General features: G+C 42.7%; 1 protein-coding gene across 5 annotated transcripts in view; it reads right to left on the bottom strand.

The window, feature by feature from the left end:
* CNTLN (centlein) overlaps window positions 1-17,006 on the bottom strand; it is a 342,196-nt gene that overhangs the window by 144,217 nt on the left and 180,973 nt on the right. For all 5 annotated transcript variants that reach the window (XM_075931520.1, XM_075931519.1, XM_075931523.1 and 2 more), the window contains 2 exons: window positions 11,848-11,969; window positions 7,739-7,864 (listed from right to left, as the gene is read on the bottom strand). In XM_075931520.1, coding sequence (XP_075787635.1) covers window positions 7,739-7,864; window positions 11,848-11,969 — 248 coding nt within the window. The remainder of the gene's footprint in view (window positions 1-7,738; window positions 7,865-11,847; window positions 11,970-17,006) is intronic.

Consider the following 17,006-nt stretch of genomic DNA (forward strand, 5'->3'; position numbering starts at 1 on the left):
TGGATCTGGAACTGTGCATCGAAGACGCTCCCGAAGACCCTGATCGCACCGACACAGCATCCGAGTCCGAAGAGTAATCAGATTCCGGCCAAGGGGGAGCCGACGAGGAGTGCGGCGCAAACTTGGCCATCGACTCCGGTTGCGATGCCTGAGTAGTGGAGTCGGGGTGCCCAAGTCTGGTACCGGGAGTGCCGTGTACAGCTGTGGCGCCGCAGTGCCCAGGCCCGGTGCCGTTTGTGCCGCCTGAAGCTGTGGCACCGGGGTGCCCAGGCCTGGTGCCGGTTGCGCCGACTGAAGTTGCGGCATCGGGGTGCTCCGGCCTGGTGTAGATTGTGTGGCCAGCAGGTATGGCACCGAGGTGCTCAGACTCAATGCTGAATGAGTCGTGCCCGACTGGAGCGGTACCGGGGTGCCCAGGCCCGGTACCGGGGTAGGCCACTGGGTCGATGCAGGTGCCGATGATGGCACGGAGACGGACGTCGACTGGGAGGCCACATAGCCCTGGGAGTATGGCACCGGTACAGCCAAGCAGGGCTCTGGCAACTTGGAGAGCAATGACGTGCCATGGCTCGAAGCTCCCTGGAAATGACGACCCGGCGTCGTGAAGGGGGCTGTAGCAATAGTGGGAGCCAACCCCACCGGGGTTGGTCCCGACGCACACGCCACTGTAGCATGCCGAGTCTGGTCATGCAAGGGCTACGGCGGTGCCCTATGGGCATGCACCGTGGGTGACTTCAACCCGTCCGAGTCAACCAACGATGGCGGGGAGGTCGTAAGGCTGATTAGGTCCTGCGCTGCTTCAAAGGTGTCCGGCGTAGACGCGCGATGAGAGGGCAGGCGGCCAGGGCTTGCTAGACCCCCTCGGTGCCGACGCGTAGCGGTGACTTGCTGGTGCGGTGTCTAGCCGACGTCGGCTTCTTGGACGGGGACCTGCCCCGGGACTTCTTCACCTTCTTAGATGGTGGAGAGTGAGACCGGTGCCAGGATCTTGACACCGACGTCCGGTGCCGGTGTACGTCCTCGCGCGTGGAGGCCGGTGCGCTGTGACCCGCAGGCTGGTCCGGCGGTGCCGGTTGAAGCGCCGTCTCCATGAGGAGAAGCTTCAAGCGGGAAACTCTGTCTTTTCTCATACGAGGCTTGAAAGACTTGCAGATTTTGCAGGCAATTGCCAAATGAGCCTCACCCAGAAACTTAAGGCAGCTGTCGTGTGGGTCGCCCCTGGGCATAAACTTCCCGCAGTCAGCGCATGTTTTAAAGCCTTGCGGCCCTGGCATTCCTTACCCCCAAGGGGGGGGAAGGAACAAAAAACAAAAAACCTAACTATCTAACTACACAACTATTTACAAAGTGAGAAACGGGAACCATTAACCTATCTAAGCCTAACAGCAATAGAGAGAGAGAGACGCTCCAATGACCGACACGGCGGTAAGAAGGAACTGAGGTGGGGCAGTGCCGGCAGGGGTACTTATGCCCCGCCATGGCGGCGCCACTCCAGGGGGTGTCCTGCCGGCGCTACGGGTACCGCTAGGGAAAACGCTCCAGAAGACGTGGTGCACGCGGCGCGCACACCTACTTCAAATGGACATGAGCAAACACTCGAAGAAGAAGAAAATTGGCACAACCATATATACCAAAGTGATACAATTGAAAAAATGAACGCATGTGAAATTGACAAATCAAATTTTAGAACAGAGTGGGGGTGAGGGGGGAAGGTTAGTTTCTGTGAGGTAATGATGTAGGGGTGATAATTGGGGAATCTATCTTTGTAATGGGTGAGATCATTAGAGTCTTTGTTTAGACCCATACATAAAGTGTCAAATTTAAGCATGAATGACAATTCTGAAGCTTCTCGTTGAAGTCTGGAGTTAAAGTCTCTTTGAAGCAATATGCATGTTTTAAGGTCATTGAGGTAATGGTCAGTCTGGCTGAAATGGCAAGCAACAGCTTTCTCTCTGTGAGAGAGTTTTATGTCTGTTTTGTGTGCATTGATTCTTTGGCGAAGTGTCTGAGAAGTTTGTCCAATGTACATAGTAGATGGACACTTTAGGCACATGATGGCATAAATAATATTTCTGGATGAACAGGAATATGTGTTCTTGATCTTGTAAAGGCATGGTTAGGTCCAATTAGGTCCAATTGACTAAAGTGTCTGTCATTACCTCACAGACACTAACCTTCTCCCCTCACCCCCACTCTGTTCTAAAATTTGATTTGTCAATTTCACATGAGTTCATTTTTTTGATTGTATTTCTTTGGTATATATGATTGTGCCAATTTTCTTCCACATATTGATCTGAGGAAGTGGGTCTGGCCCACAAAAGCTCATCACCTAATAAACCAACTTGTTAGTCTTTAAAGTGCTACATAGTTCTGTCTTTTGTTTCAGAACAAATCAGGGGCATTATTCATGCTTCCTTGTAACTCCATTGACTTGATTTGTCCCGTTTACTTTTATAGTTCTACTGAAATGTTAAATTAACATTTAATAACAAGAAAATAATGAAAACATATTTTAATAATTTAGAGGACAGACATCCTTTGAAGTCAAGTTATTCCAATTGCCATATGTGTCACATTTTTATTTTTTCTCTAGTTCTTTCAGTTCTGAAAAGAATTCCAACACCCATTATCTCTAGGATTCCTAGCTTTTCAAGGACAATGTGCATTTGTTTCTCGCCTTGGTAGTTTACAAGATACCAGACATAAAACCTGCCATTGTTCAACTAAACTACTGGTACTTTTTTGATACTGATCTAGGTTTCAATATAGCAAATCCCAGATTGTGGACCAATGCAATTTTTTATCCCTGAAGATGGAAAGGAAGAGATTTTTTATAAAGCATGAATTGTAAAAATGTGGCTTTTCATCCACATCTGATACACAATTTGAAATCTGAAATAATGTACTTTATCTTGAAAAAAAGTGAATGGTGTTTTTTTGAAAATGACAGAGAAAAAACAAATGACAATATTTTCTACAAACATTGAGAATTCTTCTTTTATCCTTTTAGGATAGAGGTCAATTATAGTAATGGAGCAAGAATCCCCACCTCTCCAGAGGAAAAAAAGAGTTAAGAAAGAGATATTCACTATTGGAGAAATGCATGCATAAGGAACCTGAATCAACAGTGTAGTCCCATGATTATTGATTTTACTAACTATAAAAGCTAGTAATAGATTGTAATTAATGTTGGAAGTAGACATTCAAAGGCACAAATAGCACTTATGTCTGTAAGTCCTATTAACTTCCATGGCCTTTACAGGCAGCATCTGTGAAAATCTACTCCATTATTAATAATAAGTACATAGATAGTGCAATAAACATATACTATTATATACAAAACACATACTAAAACATGCATCCTGACTAATGCAGATAAGACAATAAATATATAGAACAAATGGCCAAATACTAGATTAACAAGTATGCAGAAATAATGTTTATCTTGTTTTATAGAATTATGACAGCAAATATTGCATTTGTAAAATTGTCTCAGGATAGTTTGGTTTACCAAGGAAAGTATGCTAGTAAAATAGATTTCAGTAAGAAAAATGGAAAAAAATCATAATTCACTTCACCGATGGCTTTATAAGAGATCAATATATAGATTTTAATAGTGATCAACATTTCCTGCCTCAAGTATCCTGCACTTTATAAATTCAGGAAAAAATGTGTTTAAACACTTTGACAAAGGCTTTCAAAAACAGTTGCCTAAAATTCAGCTCCTATATGTTTACTTGTTCACATGAATAAATGTCCAATTTTCAAATGAGATGAGAATTCACAACTCTCATTACAGTCAATGGAACCATCCCTCACTCTGTTGAGGAGGAAACTTTACAAAGTAAGATCTGACGCAAAGCCCACTGAAGTCTATGGGAATCTTTCCATTCGCTTCAATAGGCTCTGGATCAAGCCCCCCAAAAGGAGTTACCTACCTGCCTTGACTGACCTATGTGACTTCCCTCAGGCCAGATTCAACCCGCAAACACAGCAGGGAGCTGCCTCCCTTCCACATGCCACTCAGAAAAGTGGCTGCCCGACCATTTGTCTTTTAACAACTGCAAGTGCGGGTGGAGGAGGGGAGAGGCTTCTCATGCTGCCTCAGCTCCCAGCACAATCCCATTATTCAGTTCTTGGCCAATGGGCGCTGTCCGTTTGAAGCACAGGCATTGTGCAAAATACCTCTCCCCTCAGGCTTGTAACTATGCACAGATGCACATGGCTCCTGCAGTTAGTGCAGGGGTGGGGCAGGCAAGAAGCCTGGCTGAGAAACATGCTGGCCTGCTGGCCAGGAGTCACCCAGGTATGTCTCCCAGCCAGAGCCTGCCTCTGGCACCTTAGCCCTTCCCTCCCCACTACCCTCTGTCCCCACCTCTTGCCTCCCTATCCCACATAACCCAAACCCTCTGCCCCACTCTTGAACCCAAACCCATTTCCAGACCATGCCTCCCAATCCCCTACCCCAGGTCACAACTCCCTCCTGCCCTAGGTCACAACCCAAATCCCTGCACCCCCACCCAGATTCCGGACCCCAGTCTCCTGCCCCCGGTCACAACTGCTTTCTTCGCCCAAACCCCTTTCACAACTCCACATCCCCTCCTGCACTCCAATCCTTTATCCCAAGCTCCACCCCATACCCTGCACACCTCCACTGATATTATGGATCACTTTCCAAATTCTTGGATTGATCCCCATCAAAAGTTATTATTCAGCCCTGTCCTAATATCACTGTTGCCTTACTTTTAGGACATGGATCATGCTGTGAAGGATTTATTAGGCCTGCACACTCCTTTGTGGGTTTATTGCAGAGTGGTGTTTGGAATATTTTGGCCTCCATACGAGGAATGTTAAAAAACATGGTTTTTTGTAAACATGTAACCGCTGAAATTTTCTGCAGTTCCATGTTTATGTATAGGAGGGAGGAAGCTCTGCAGAAGCCAATATGTCAGGGATCCAAGCCAGCTCTGCAGCAGCCCAGGGGTGGGCGGAGGAGTTTGCAGTTAACCGTTTAACCACATATCCTTATACTCTCTATTCCATACAAGATTGAAATCTATTCTGTCATTTGTTCCCCCGTTGAAGGATTTCCCAAAGTAGAAAGGAAAAAAGAAGGAACCTAGTCTTCACAGAAGATTTCCTCTTCAACATTTTCTCTTTGGCTTTTCTACACACAGAAGTTACACCAGTTTTAAACACTTATAAAACCAATTTAGTTACTCTACGTAGACACTCTTAGTTGGATTTAAGAGTGGCTTAATAAAGTTTACCATAGATCTGTTCCAAATCAACTTAAGCTAATTTGATAAATTCTATCAATCAGTGTGACCACACAATCATTTACACAAGTTTAACTTAATCAATTTAGATAATTGGTGCAACTCTGTGTCTACATACATTCTTTAACTACCTGCTCAAAGAGAAATCTGAATCTGCAAAGGTGTCTTTATCACAGGCAGTATCACCAAATTATATAAGAGCCTATCTTGAATGTCATATTTATGTAAACTCAGGCCTCCAAATGGGAATTTGCTTATACAATTGAATGAAATAAGAACCAATGCTCAAACCTGCTGATGGGAGGAGGAGGAAAGGAGGGGCAAAGACAACAAGTGTCCTGGGGCCCAGAGTGTCCCAGGGCCACCACCACAGGGCCCCTTTGAGCTGCCACCAGAGCACTACTCTGCATGGTGCTGCCAGCTGGGCAGCACTAAGGGATGCCTTCAGCCCTGCCCTTTCTACCCAAGGCCCCACCTCTTCTGCGGCACTGAGCCAGTCCCTCCTTCCTTGCCCTGGCACCTGCTGTGGCTGTCGGTCCCACTGCCAGTGCTGAATAAGAACCTTAGTATGATGCACAGATCTCAGGGAGTATTTTGGTTTACTTCCTTAACAAAAAACTATCCTACCAATTAGCAGTAAATCACAATAAATCTCTTCAAGAGAACTTGACTGCAGTCTCCTCTGGGCCACATACTCTACAGAGACCAGAACAGCACACTGGCTTCCTGTCAAGTACCCAGAAGAATTTAAGCTGTTGGTTTTGACCTATAAATCCTAAATAAAAATGAGGCCAATTCTCGTTCCATGACATTTTGCCACAGGTTTGGTCAATGAAGGCACCTGACCTGTAATGCAACTGACATAAACGAGTGGAGGTAGCTAGTAGGGCTCCCCTCCACCCCCCCATGAAGGTCCCTCAGCTTTAGAACTCACTCCCCTATTGATCTGAAATAGTCCAACTTTCATGCACTGTGCATGCTCTGGAAGTGAATAGCATTTTTTTTTTTTTTACTTCTGAGAGAACATGAGGGCTTTGGTAGAAGATGTGTAATATGTTTTTGCTAGTAGGTTATTGTTGGCTGTGGTGGAGATGCTGATTAGTAGTTGAAGGAAAATTACAAGACTAATTATATAGTTGCATCTTTAACTGTCAGAAAGCACCTATAATAAGGGATAGATACTCCTTTCTGGTGGATGTGTATAAAAATCATAATAAATAAATAAAATAAACAGCACAATCATGGCTATGATGTAAATAGCTAAAGAAAACGAGGGAATAAGAAGAAAAGATAAAATACTGAGGTGACAAAAATACCTTCATCATAGTGAGCAGTAAAATTAATACAAAATTGCATAAAGCACATCTACTGGCAATACTGTATGTAGGATGTGTAAGCTGAGCACATGCACTTGTACATGGAGTCATCTACCTGAGATAGAGAATTTTAATAGCTGTGACTTATTAATTTAGCTTTTAGGTAAGCTCCATAGAGTGGATATGTATTGAGACAAAATGAGAGAATAATTTTCATTAATGTTGTCATGCTGACAAACAAAAGTTAGAATATAAGTTCTATATGTATCTTGATTGTTAAACAATACAATCAACTTGACTTAAGGAAAGTGTTCAATAGCATGCAAAGGCTAATTATGTTGTACTAACTTACTTTTGTCTAGTATAAAAGGAAGTTCTCTTACTTTGCCAGGATGAGTATAATAGTCTATGAATTTTGAGATCAAAGAAGCAAACGAATATTTTCTAAAGTAAGAGTTTCCTTCACCAAGTTTTACACTTACTACAGCTAAAAGAGCTGTGTGAAGGGATCAGCACTAAACCCAAAGGACAGGCAGTGCACAGCAAGAAAGAGAGCAACTCCCTCGTGCTTTTTGCAGGTCACTACCAAGGACTGTGTTAGCAGATCCACACCAGACCCTTAACAGGCAGCTCTGCTGCTACCAGTAATTAGCTTGGACAGCTCTGGCTCCAAGAGTAGCAGCAAGGCTACACCATAATGAGCTCAGCTGGGATTAGTAGGACAGGGCAGGGAACCAAGAGAGCAGAGGCATTCTGCACTGCGTATGTATCAAGGAGATCAAACAAGGATGGCTGGCTAGGTTATCCCCTCACCACCTCATTCCAAAAATGAAGCACGGCAGTGTATAAAATGCAGGCTAATGAAGAGCGACACCTCCAACAGATGAGAGCCACATTAATTAACACAATCCCTAGATCATGTAATACAGTTTTTGTTAGTGCTAGCAAACTTGTAACTTGTCACTGATTTAGGAAAAAAACCTGATGTATTTTCTCCCTTTTGTTTCTGGTAGAAGATAATGGCATAATCTTGGAATTTTGTAAGGAATTCCTTTGTGTGGCCTCAAGGTGCAAAGAGAAAAAGCTTTAGAAAACAAGCACTCTGTTTTTCCACATATATATTATTTTTAAAAGGATACTCACTTTTCAATCAATAGCTTTTTGTGCTCCCTTTTGAAATATGCCAGTTCGTTCCAGACAGCATCAGAATCTTCTTGGCAAAGCTGGTGGGGATCTGCACGCTGGTGTTTGCTTTTCGTGTTTTCAGTCCTAGTAATAAATGAAAAGTTTTTGGTTTTAAATAACATTTATTTGAGCATTTTGAAACACACACACACACCCCTCTCATTCTCAGTCTCTCTCTCACACACACTTATTCACACTCTTGAAATTGCTACATCTAGTGGATGTACACAATTTTATTGGATAAGACTCCTAAAATCTGCTGTATCAAAATTAAATTTCCAATTAAATAGGTTCTGAAAAATAGCCTGCTGGTAGGACATCAGCCTCTGAACTGATGTGTAGAAGATCACAGCATCTCCCTCATTCATTCAGTCAATAGAGAGAAAGTACAAGGTGACAGTTTTGTACACAGTCTCCAGGAAAGGTTATGACCTACCAGGTCTAATTCTATTTCACTTAAATACCCTTAGGCTGTATCTACATTGGTGCGATCTTGCGCAAAAGCAGCTGCTTTTGCACCAAAACTTGCTGCCTGTCTACATTGGTCCCGAGTTCTTGCACAAGAACACTGACGTTCTAATGAATGAAATCAGTGCTTCTTGTGCAAGAACTATGATGCTCTCACTCAGGAATAAGCCCTCTTGTGAACTGTTCTTGAGCAAGAGGCCAGTGTAGACAGGCAACATGAATTTCTTGCGCAAGAAAGCCCTATGGTTAAAATGGCCATCAGAGCTTTCTTGTGCAAGAGAGCGTCTACACTGACATGGATGCTCTTGCGCAAAAGCATATCTCTTGTGCAAAGGCACATGCCAGTGTAGACACTTTCTTCTGGAAGAGTTTTTGCACAAGAACTCTTCTGCAAAAGAGTTCTTGCGCAAAATCATGCCAGTGTAGACGTAGCCTTACTGTGCATTAACAATGATGACAGAAAGAGCAATTAAATAAAACTATTCCTACTTGAAATTCTTTTCATTCTCACGGGGTTCCAAATTCTTACGTAATTCTTATGATTTGTATGAGGACTTGATATGGAGCTGTTCCTAAAACACAATTTAAATATCAGGAGTGGTTTGGGGCTCCTTGTGATAACAAATAAGTTAAAGTTGCTGTAGAAGCAATATAACTTGTAAGTCTTTTACTATTTAATGAATTCTAAGGTTGCACTGAAACCTGCTTTTCCTGAAGATGTTGCCAATCAGGCTACATCTAGACTACAGGATTCTTGCATAAGAAGCTTTATTCAGAAGAAATCTTCTGAAAAAACTTCTTGTGCAAGAGAGCGTCCACACTGCAAAAGCGCATCGAAAAAACAATGTGCTTTTTCGAAAGAGAGTGTCCAGACTGCCTGGCCGCTATCTCGCATGTAAACAGTGATTGCTGTGGACAGAATGGCCACCCAGGCACCTGTGCTTTTCCCTTTTCCCTCTTCTTCAGAAAAAACTCCCTCTGCCCTGTCTACATACTCCTTTTTGTGAAAGAGCTCTTTCGCAAAAAGGCTTGTTCCTCGTAGAATGAGGATTTTCTATTGCTCAAATAGATTTACTGTCAAAAGAACGTGCTTGCAGTGTGGATGTAACTCAAGTTTTGTCAGAAAAATGGCCGTTTTTCCAACAAAACTCTGTAGTCTAGACATAACCTCAGCCAAAAGTTGGCTTCATTTATGTTTTAAATGGAAAGCCAGTGCTGGTGAAAGATGCCCTGACCACTACTGAAACTGAAGTATATCCATTGGACATACATACAACAGGGAATGGACCATCCCTCTCACTGCCCCAGTGTACATCAAAACTGAAATTATGTGAAAATAGAGGTTAAAGTTCTGCATGCTATTACTAAAAAACTGAACCATCTCAATCTCAGTGGTTTTTTTTAAACTATATGTCATTTGCATTATGATCTTTCAAAGCTTCTTCCCCCCCCCCCCCAAAAAAAACTTCATATATCTTTGAACTGAAAAGTTTTTTGCCTTTTAAATCTCTGTGGGTATATCTACACTACCCCCCTATTTCGAACTAGGGGAGGTAATGTAGTCATACAGAGTTGCAAATGAAGCCTGGGATTTGAATTTCCTGGGCTTCATTTGCATAAAGCTGGCTGGCGCCATTTTTTAATGCTGGCTAGGTCGGACCCCGTGCCACGCGGCTACACGTGGCACGGACTAGCTAGTTCGGATTAGGCTTCCTATCTGAACTAGCTGTACGCCTCGTGGAACAGCTAATCCAAACTAGCTAGTCTGTGCCGCATGTAGCCACACGGCACGGGGTCCGACCTAGCCGGCAGTTAAAAATGGCGCCGGCCGGCTTTAGGCAAATGAAGCCTGGGAAATTCAAATCCCAGGCTTCATTTGCAACTCCGTATGACTACATTACCCCCCCCCCCCAGTTCGAACTAGGGGGGTAGTGTCGACATACCCTGTCTTCCTAGAAGTGGAAATCTTCTGAAATGGGGTTAGGGATAGCTGAATTGGCGATATACCAGAGGCCTCATTCTTATTTACACTGGCACTACATTATCATTCTGGCAATGCAAAGCAGCCTTAAATTTAGAATAAATTATATTTACATCCATTTTAAGGCCTCTTTACTTGATTACAAAGATATGATGGGACTTTAGAGTATGCCTCCACACCAGTGTAAGCCAGGACTGAATTAAGGCTCAAGTCAAATTCCCCTGTCTACACACACATCATATTAATCAATGGTCCCAGGATCCCATAGGATTGAGGGTCAATGCCTGAGTAAAATCAGAATCCAGGGCTCAAGTTCTACTTCTTTGCAGTGTAGATGCAGCCCCACTGGACTCATGATCTGTAAGTTTGCCACAGTATCCCACAACCATTCTGGACAGCCACGTTTGGTGTATAGACAAAATTTCCGACAAGTCAAGTTATGCCAAGAAAAAGGAGCTACAGAGGTCACATTTACAGAGGACTCTAGGAGGTCTGAGATATGGATGGTTGGACTTGGGCTCACATAATGCAATTAATATGCTGGAGCTCCACTTTGGACCTAGATTTAAATAATTCCCAACGTCGGGTAACAAATAAGTGTAGATGCTCCAGTTAATAAACCTAGGTCTGCTAACTCAAGTGCTACTAAATCCAGCTTACATTGTTGGTCAAACATAACCCTAGTGTCAATGAGAACCTGATCATGCATCTTTCATTAGACATTATCAGTTTAAAAGGAGAAAACCAGGGCCCTGATTATGGAAAACATCCTTTCAGGAAACCACTGAAGCACATGATGAACTTTAGTAAGTTAAGTCCCCATAACACCTTGATTAAAAGATTTCCTATAACAGGGCCTAAATACTTCACCCCTTAAAATTTCAAATATTGAAATACTGTAATTATCTATGGTCCCAGATTCCCCTGTATTAAGATTTCCAGATTTTGAAGTGAGAATTTTTGCCACATATGGGGGTAATTTTCAAACATTAAAAACTCATATTTGCCAAAGTTTTAAGATTCTCTTTATTAAATTTTTTAACATTATAATATGATTAATATTTGTTTCCAGGATGACCAGAAATAATATCTTTACAGCTGGTATACAAAGGTGAATATTCCTGTATTTTGAAGCATATGGTGTTTTTCCACTTCAATAACTGAAGTCAATCCTAACATCTTTTTTTTTAATATTTGAATTTTTCAGTGTTTCACTGAGGAATTATTATTTGTATATTTAAATATATTTGTAAATATTGTTTGTAATATAAAAAGCAATTTTTCCATAATAGAAATTGAAAAATATACAGTCTACAAATTAATCCACTAAGGAATCAGACACACATAATAAGTAACCCTATCTTTGTCCAGCAGTCAAGCTTAAAATGAGATCTTAAACAAAGTAAGTTGTCAATTCATGACATTTTACTCTTACGATTTAATCTTAAATTTTAATCATACGACTGTATGTCATGTGTTCTATTTTAATAAAAGATAAAGATTTGATCATCACATAATGACTTCATTTGAATCAAAGTCACTTTTTGAACACCTATACAATAGCTTCATTCACATTTAATACTTGGGTGAAATGTTTTCAATGAGCTTTGTAACTTACTTGCTATAGCCCTCTTCCCACTGCTTTAATTGCTCTTTTACCGCTCTGTAGTTGGTCTGTAACATCTGCAACCTCTCTTTGCGTTTTTCATGGGCTTCTCTTAGCTCATCATTTTCTTGGGTCTGTATTGCACCAAACAGAAAAATTAAGAGTTTGGTTAAATGTAACGGAGTGTTCCATACTAGCAACATGATTCAGCTAAAATTCCATTTTTTTAAACAATTGTTACACCTACAATTTGTTGAACTTATGACATGTAAACAGAATGTTTAAAAATCATAGTAGTTTGTTTCTAAGAATTGGTTTTCTATTTCTCATGACTACTTTCAAGTATATCTGGCATCTCAGTCTTTCACGCTGCTTAAACAATTTCAAATATTTACTACCCAAGTTGTTAATGTTCTTCCCTTAGAGGAACTGATTTAATACACATGGGAATATATAGGCTAAAAAGGGATTGTCCCCATTTGTATTTTACTCAGAAATTCATTTGTTAATATTATGGGCTATTCAGCATTTATAAGTTTTATATGCTGGGTGAAATCCTGGCACCATTAAAGTCAATGGCAAAACTACTGTTAACTTCAAGGAGGTCGTGATTTCACCTGTTTTTATACATTTATTCCTACATCACCTACTCTATGACCTGTTGTACAGTAATAAGTAGGAAAAGCAAGGGAAAAAATGGACCCATGTTTTAATATGACCAGGGTCACCAACTGGAAGGGTGGGGGAGTGGGAAGGGGCATTTGCCCCAGGGCCTGGCAACTTAAATTGCTTCCAAAGCCCTGCATGGCATTCTCCAGGCAGCACTGAGGGCTGGTTGGAAGGAGGCGCAGCGCCGTCTGAATGGTAATGAGGGCTGGCTGCCCCTAGCCCTGCCCCTTCTGCCCACTGCCCCATTCTTCCTGGCAGGTCCTCAAACTGAGTGCACCCCCCCCCCCCCCCCGCCCATTGCCCAGTGCTGGATGAAGCCCTGAATATGACTTTGATCATGTTGGAAAATACAGTTCACCCTACCATGGAAACAATAGGAGTATGTGTTGATTTATATTCCAGGATTATGAATAAACAAAGTTTGTATGCAGTTTAATATTGCATTCCCAATAAATATAGGTATTAATATTAAAAATGAGAGCATTTAATTGACTTCTTACAGTATGGGGCAAATTAAATCCTACGGTGTAATACAAAATTAAACTAATAGTAATTTGTAGTAAAATTTGATCTCACTTCTTCTGCTGTACTTATGCACTGAATTTCCAATTAATTGAATGGGAGTTCTGCTTGTAGAGAAACGGCAGCACCTGCCCCTACATATCAATATCATCAAAATACATCATTAGTAGATGTGTACTGTTTAAGAATAGGGAATTCCTTCGGTATGAACCAATAAATAAGAGATATTCTAGCACCTAGAGCTGTAAACAATACAAATTAAATCTCACAATAAAACATGGCTAGCAGTATAGAAAAGTGCCAGTCTCTCCATATTTATGCTGAAGCTAGCTTCCCAACAGCAGTCTGATTTTTCAATGCACGTACTCAAAATTGAAACAATCCAACTGAGACTTCAGATGCCACATTGCATCTAAGGTTAGAATTTTTCTAGGAATATCTAATGCAAGACACACCACCAGGCTTAGAGACAGCTTGGATTCACTGTTCCCTGTTAAAACATTTTCCAGTTTAAGTGTCAGAAACATGAACTAATACTTAAAAATGTCAAAAGTCTATATTTATATAGATTTTAGAGTGTGTCTCTGTCCGCTAGTCCATTTGTTCAAGAACTCCTCCTAAATGGTAAGAGCTAGGGCCACCAAATCTGGTATGCAGTTTTCTCTTCTCCTAACTTAAAGCAAGGTCGGGGTTTGGTGGTACTAGGAGAACCAGAAGCCCTGGGACAAGGACAGTTTTCCATAACATGCAAAGGGAGGGGCTGCTGTTCAGTTGCGTGTCATATGAGAGTAGCCACTAGGGGCAGCGAGCCCACAGACGAGAGCTATCCTGTATAGAATAGTGTATCTGCCAGCATACCACTACATTTGTTTGTTTTTTGAAAGGAGATATGCAAATTTGGTGGTAATTTGCATATCTTCTTCCGATCACTTTTTCGAAAGCAGGTTTTTCTAAAGTGAAAGTAGTCTGGATGCGTTTCCCCTGAAAATAAACCCCTTTTTCGAAAGAAAAAAAAAAACACAAAAAACTGCTCTTTCTTAAAAAAAGGAGGTTTACGCAGTTTTTCGAAAAGGGGTTTATTTTCCAAAAAAAACGCATCCAGACTACTTTCACTTTCGAAAAACCTGCTTTCGAAAAAGTGATCAGAAGAAGATATGCAAATTAGCGCAGAATTTCCATATCTCAATTTGAAAAAAAAGTAGTCTAAACGTACCCTAAGTAGCCTCCGTGCCCCAAACCCTTTCCCCACTGGCCCTTGGCCACACTGTGGGGGTGGGGGATGGAAGAGAAAAAGGCCTCTGGTGGCTGCAGGGGGCTTGAGGGCAGAAAACAGGATCCTGGAAGCTGGTGAGGCCCAGGAGGGGGAGTAAAAAAGCCACTGGCAGGCTGGAGGGATCTGGGGAGAGAAAACAGGCCCCTGGAAGGCGGTGAGGGACCTGGTGGGAGAGAACAGGCCCCAGTGGGTGGGGGAGGTCTAGGGAGGGAGACAACAGGCCCCTGGCCACCAGCCTTCTGCACCACCACCCATATCCTCAAGGCCCTGCCCTGATGGACCCAGGCAATCCTGGGTAAGTCTGCTAGGAAGTACTGAAGGAGTAAAAGTGCCTTTCACTACTTTTGAAGTTTCTTGTACCAAAATACTTTATAAGTATTATATCAATACTAAAATGCCAACTAATATACAGACTGTAGGATTCCCAAAGCCTTTTTCTTTTTTCTTGTTTTGCAAGAAACTAATAACTAAAAACCAAATTCTCTTCTGGGTGCAGAATGTATGTGTGTTGGGCGGGGAAGAATCCAACTGCAGATGCCCAGTTCTCTCGCCCAAACTATGCCAGCCCCAGACCAAAGTACAGCTCTAGTTTAGCATAACTGGTAATAGTCCCCAACAATATCCTGGATTTCTGAGAATAGCCAGTATGCAGTAGCAATCTGGCCCAACTCTTTTATGCTCCTGGCACAACCCTGCACACCAGTGCATGCAGGTGGTATAAATAAATACGCCAGCTGTACACTAGCAGAGAATCCTCACATGGGGTATGTCTACACTACCCTCCTAATTCGAAATAGGAGGGTAATGTAGTCATACCGCAATTGCAAATGAAGCCCGGGATTTGAATTTCCCGGGCTTCATTTGCATAAAGCCGGCCGGCGCCATTTTTAAATGCGGCAGTTCGAACCCCGTGCCGCGCGGCTACACGCGGCACGGAGTAGCTAGTTCGGATTAGGCTTCCTAATCCGAACTAGCTGTACTCCTCGTGGAATGAGGAGTACAGCTAGTTCGGATTAGGAAGCCTAATCCGAACTAGCTACTCCGTGCCGCCTGTAGCCGCGCGGCACGGGGTTCGAACTGCCGGCATTTAAAAATGGCGCCGGCCGGCTTTATGCAAATGAAGCCCGGGAAATTCAAATCCCGGGCTTCATTTGCAATTGCGGTATGACTACATTACCCTCCTATTTCGAAGTAGGAGGGTAGTGTAGACATACCCATGGATAGGGTAATTCTCAGCTAACAAGATCACCCCATTTCTAGACCCTTTATGTAGCTTTCGGGCCTATGGACTCCTGTCCTAATAATTTTAAAACAACCCCATATAACAATAGCCTTGAGATGCCTTTTGCTGTGGGCTTCCAAAGCAGTATGTATTAGTAATAGTAAAAAGGCCTGCATGACCTATTGTTATATGCACATAGCAGTCTGGTGCATATTTTGTCATGGCCTAATGCACCCTTTGCAAAGTGCACGTTATCCAATGACTCGCAGTTTCATAAATTATGAATGACTCATTGCCGACTTTTGAATTCTGCATGGCCCAGAAGAAGATGGCAATAATGAGAGAATAGAAGGTGTGCTAGTACTACGGGGTCAAGTGGGAGGAGCAGGAAAGCTACATTACGAAGCCTGGTTTTCAGTAAAAAGTCCATCTTTGTAGGGCTTGTAAGGTCCTCTGGAATTACAGCTTAAAAAGCCCACTTTAAACAAACTGCAAGGGCTGTAGGAATTGCTGTCATCAAGCAATTCTTCAGTAGTTTTTTTATGTTTATATTTCCTTCATTTAATATGGAATTAATAAAGTTGAAAGAATCCTCTACCACAAAATGATAGAAATTAGCAACAAAAAGATATTTTATCATCTTTTCTATTCTCTGTCAATGCAGGATAATTCTCTGCTGTATATTATCTAGTGCTATGTATGCCCTTCGGATTTAAGTGGGCCAAGTGATAGAGTTTCCACAGCATCCCCTGGCAGACTATTTTAAAGTATAATAAATCTGTGAAGTTTTTTCCGGATACTCAGTTTGCATTTTCCCACTTTTAATTTCATGCTATTATTTCTAGTTATACTCTCTCGTACAGTGGTTGTCAACCTGTGGTCTGCAGACCCCTGGTGGTCTGTGACGGTACAGCAGTGGGTCTGCAGAAAATTCAAAAGAAAGAATCGGGCCCACCGTGGGACTGGGACTTTCCACCAGGCAATTCTTGCCCAGGGATCACCGTTCGTGACCATCCATCCTCCTGCTGCCAGCTGCGCTGCCGTTTATGCTCCAGCCTACTCCCCCCTCCCAGTCCTGTGGTGGGCTTGACCCTTACTTTTCTTTTCCTTTTCTTGTTTTTTCTCCGCCAGGGCTTCGTGCCTAGCCAAGAGTGGAGTGCCAGGGTAGGAGCTGCCTTTGGCCACGAAAGCCCCCTCGCTACATCCTCCATGGATGGGCAGGGGACACAGGGGGCAGGAGCTGAGAAAGCAGCATGGGCCAAGGGACGTGCTGGCTGCTGCTTCCCACTGCTCCCCTTGACCCAGAATGGCAAAAGGCAGCGGTTTTCCCTGCTGGGCTGGGAAGTGAGCCTGGGAAATACTGCAGACTGCTGTACTCTGCTGAGACATCTATTTGCTTACAGAGTCTGAGTTTGTTTGCTTGCAGGCACAGAGCCCCTCAGATACCATTTGCTTTGAACAGTGAACAGCAGCCAATGGGAGCTG

The sequence above is a fragment of the Pelodiscus sinensis genome, chromosome 6, assembly GCF_049634645.1.
Source record: "Pelodiscus sinensis isolate JC-2024 chromosome 6, ASM4963464v1, whole genome shotgun sequence".
In the NCBI taxonomy this organism is placed as follows: Eukaryota; Metazoa; Chordata; order Testudines; family Trionychidae; genus Pelodiscus; species Pelodiscus sinensis.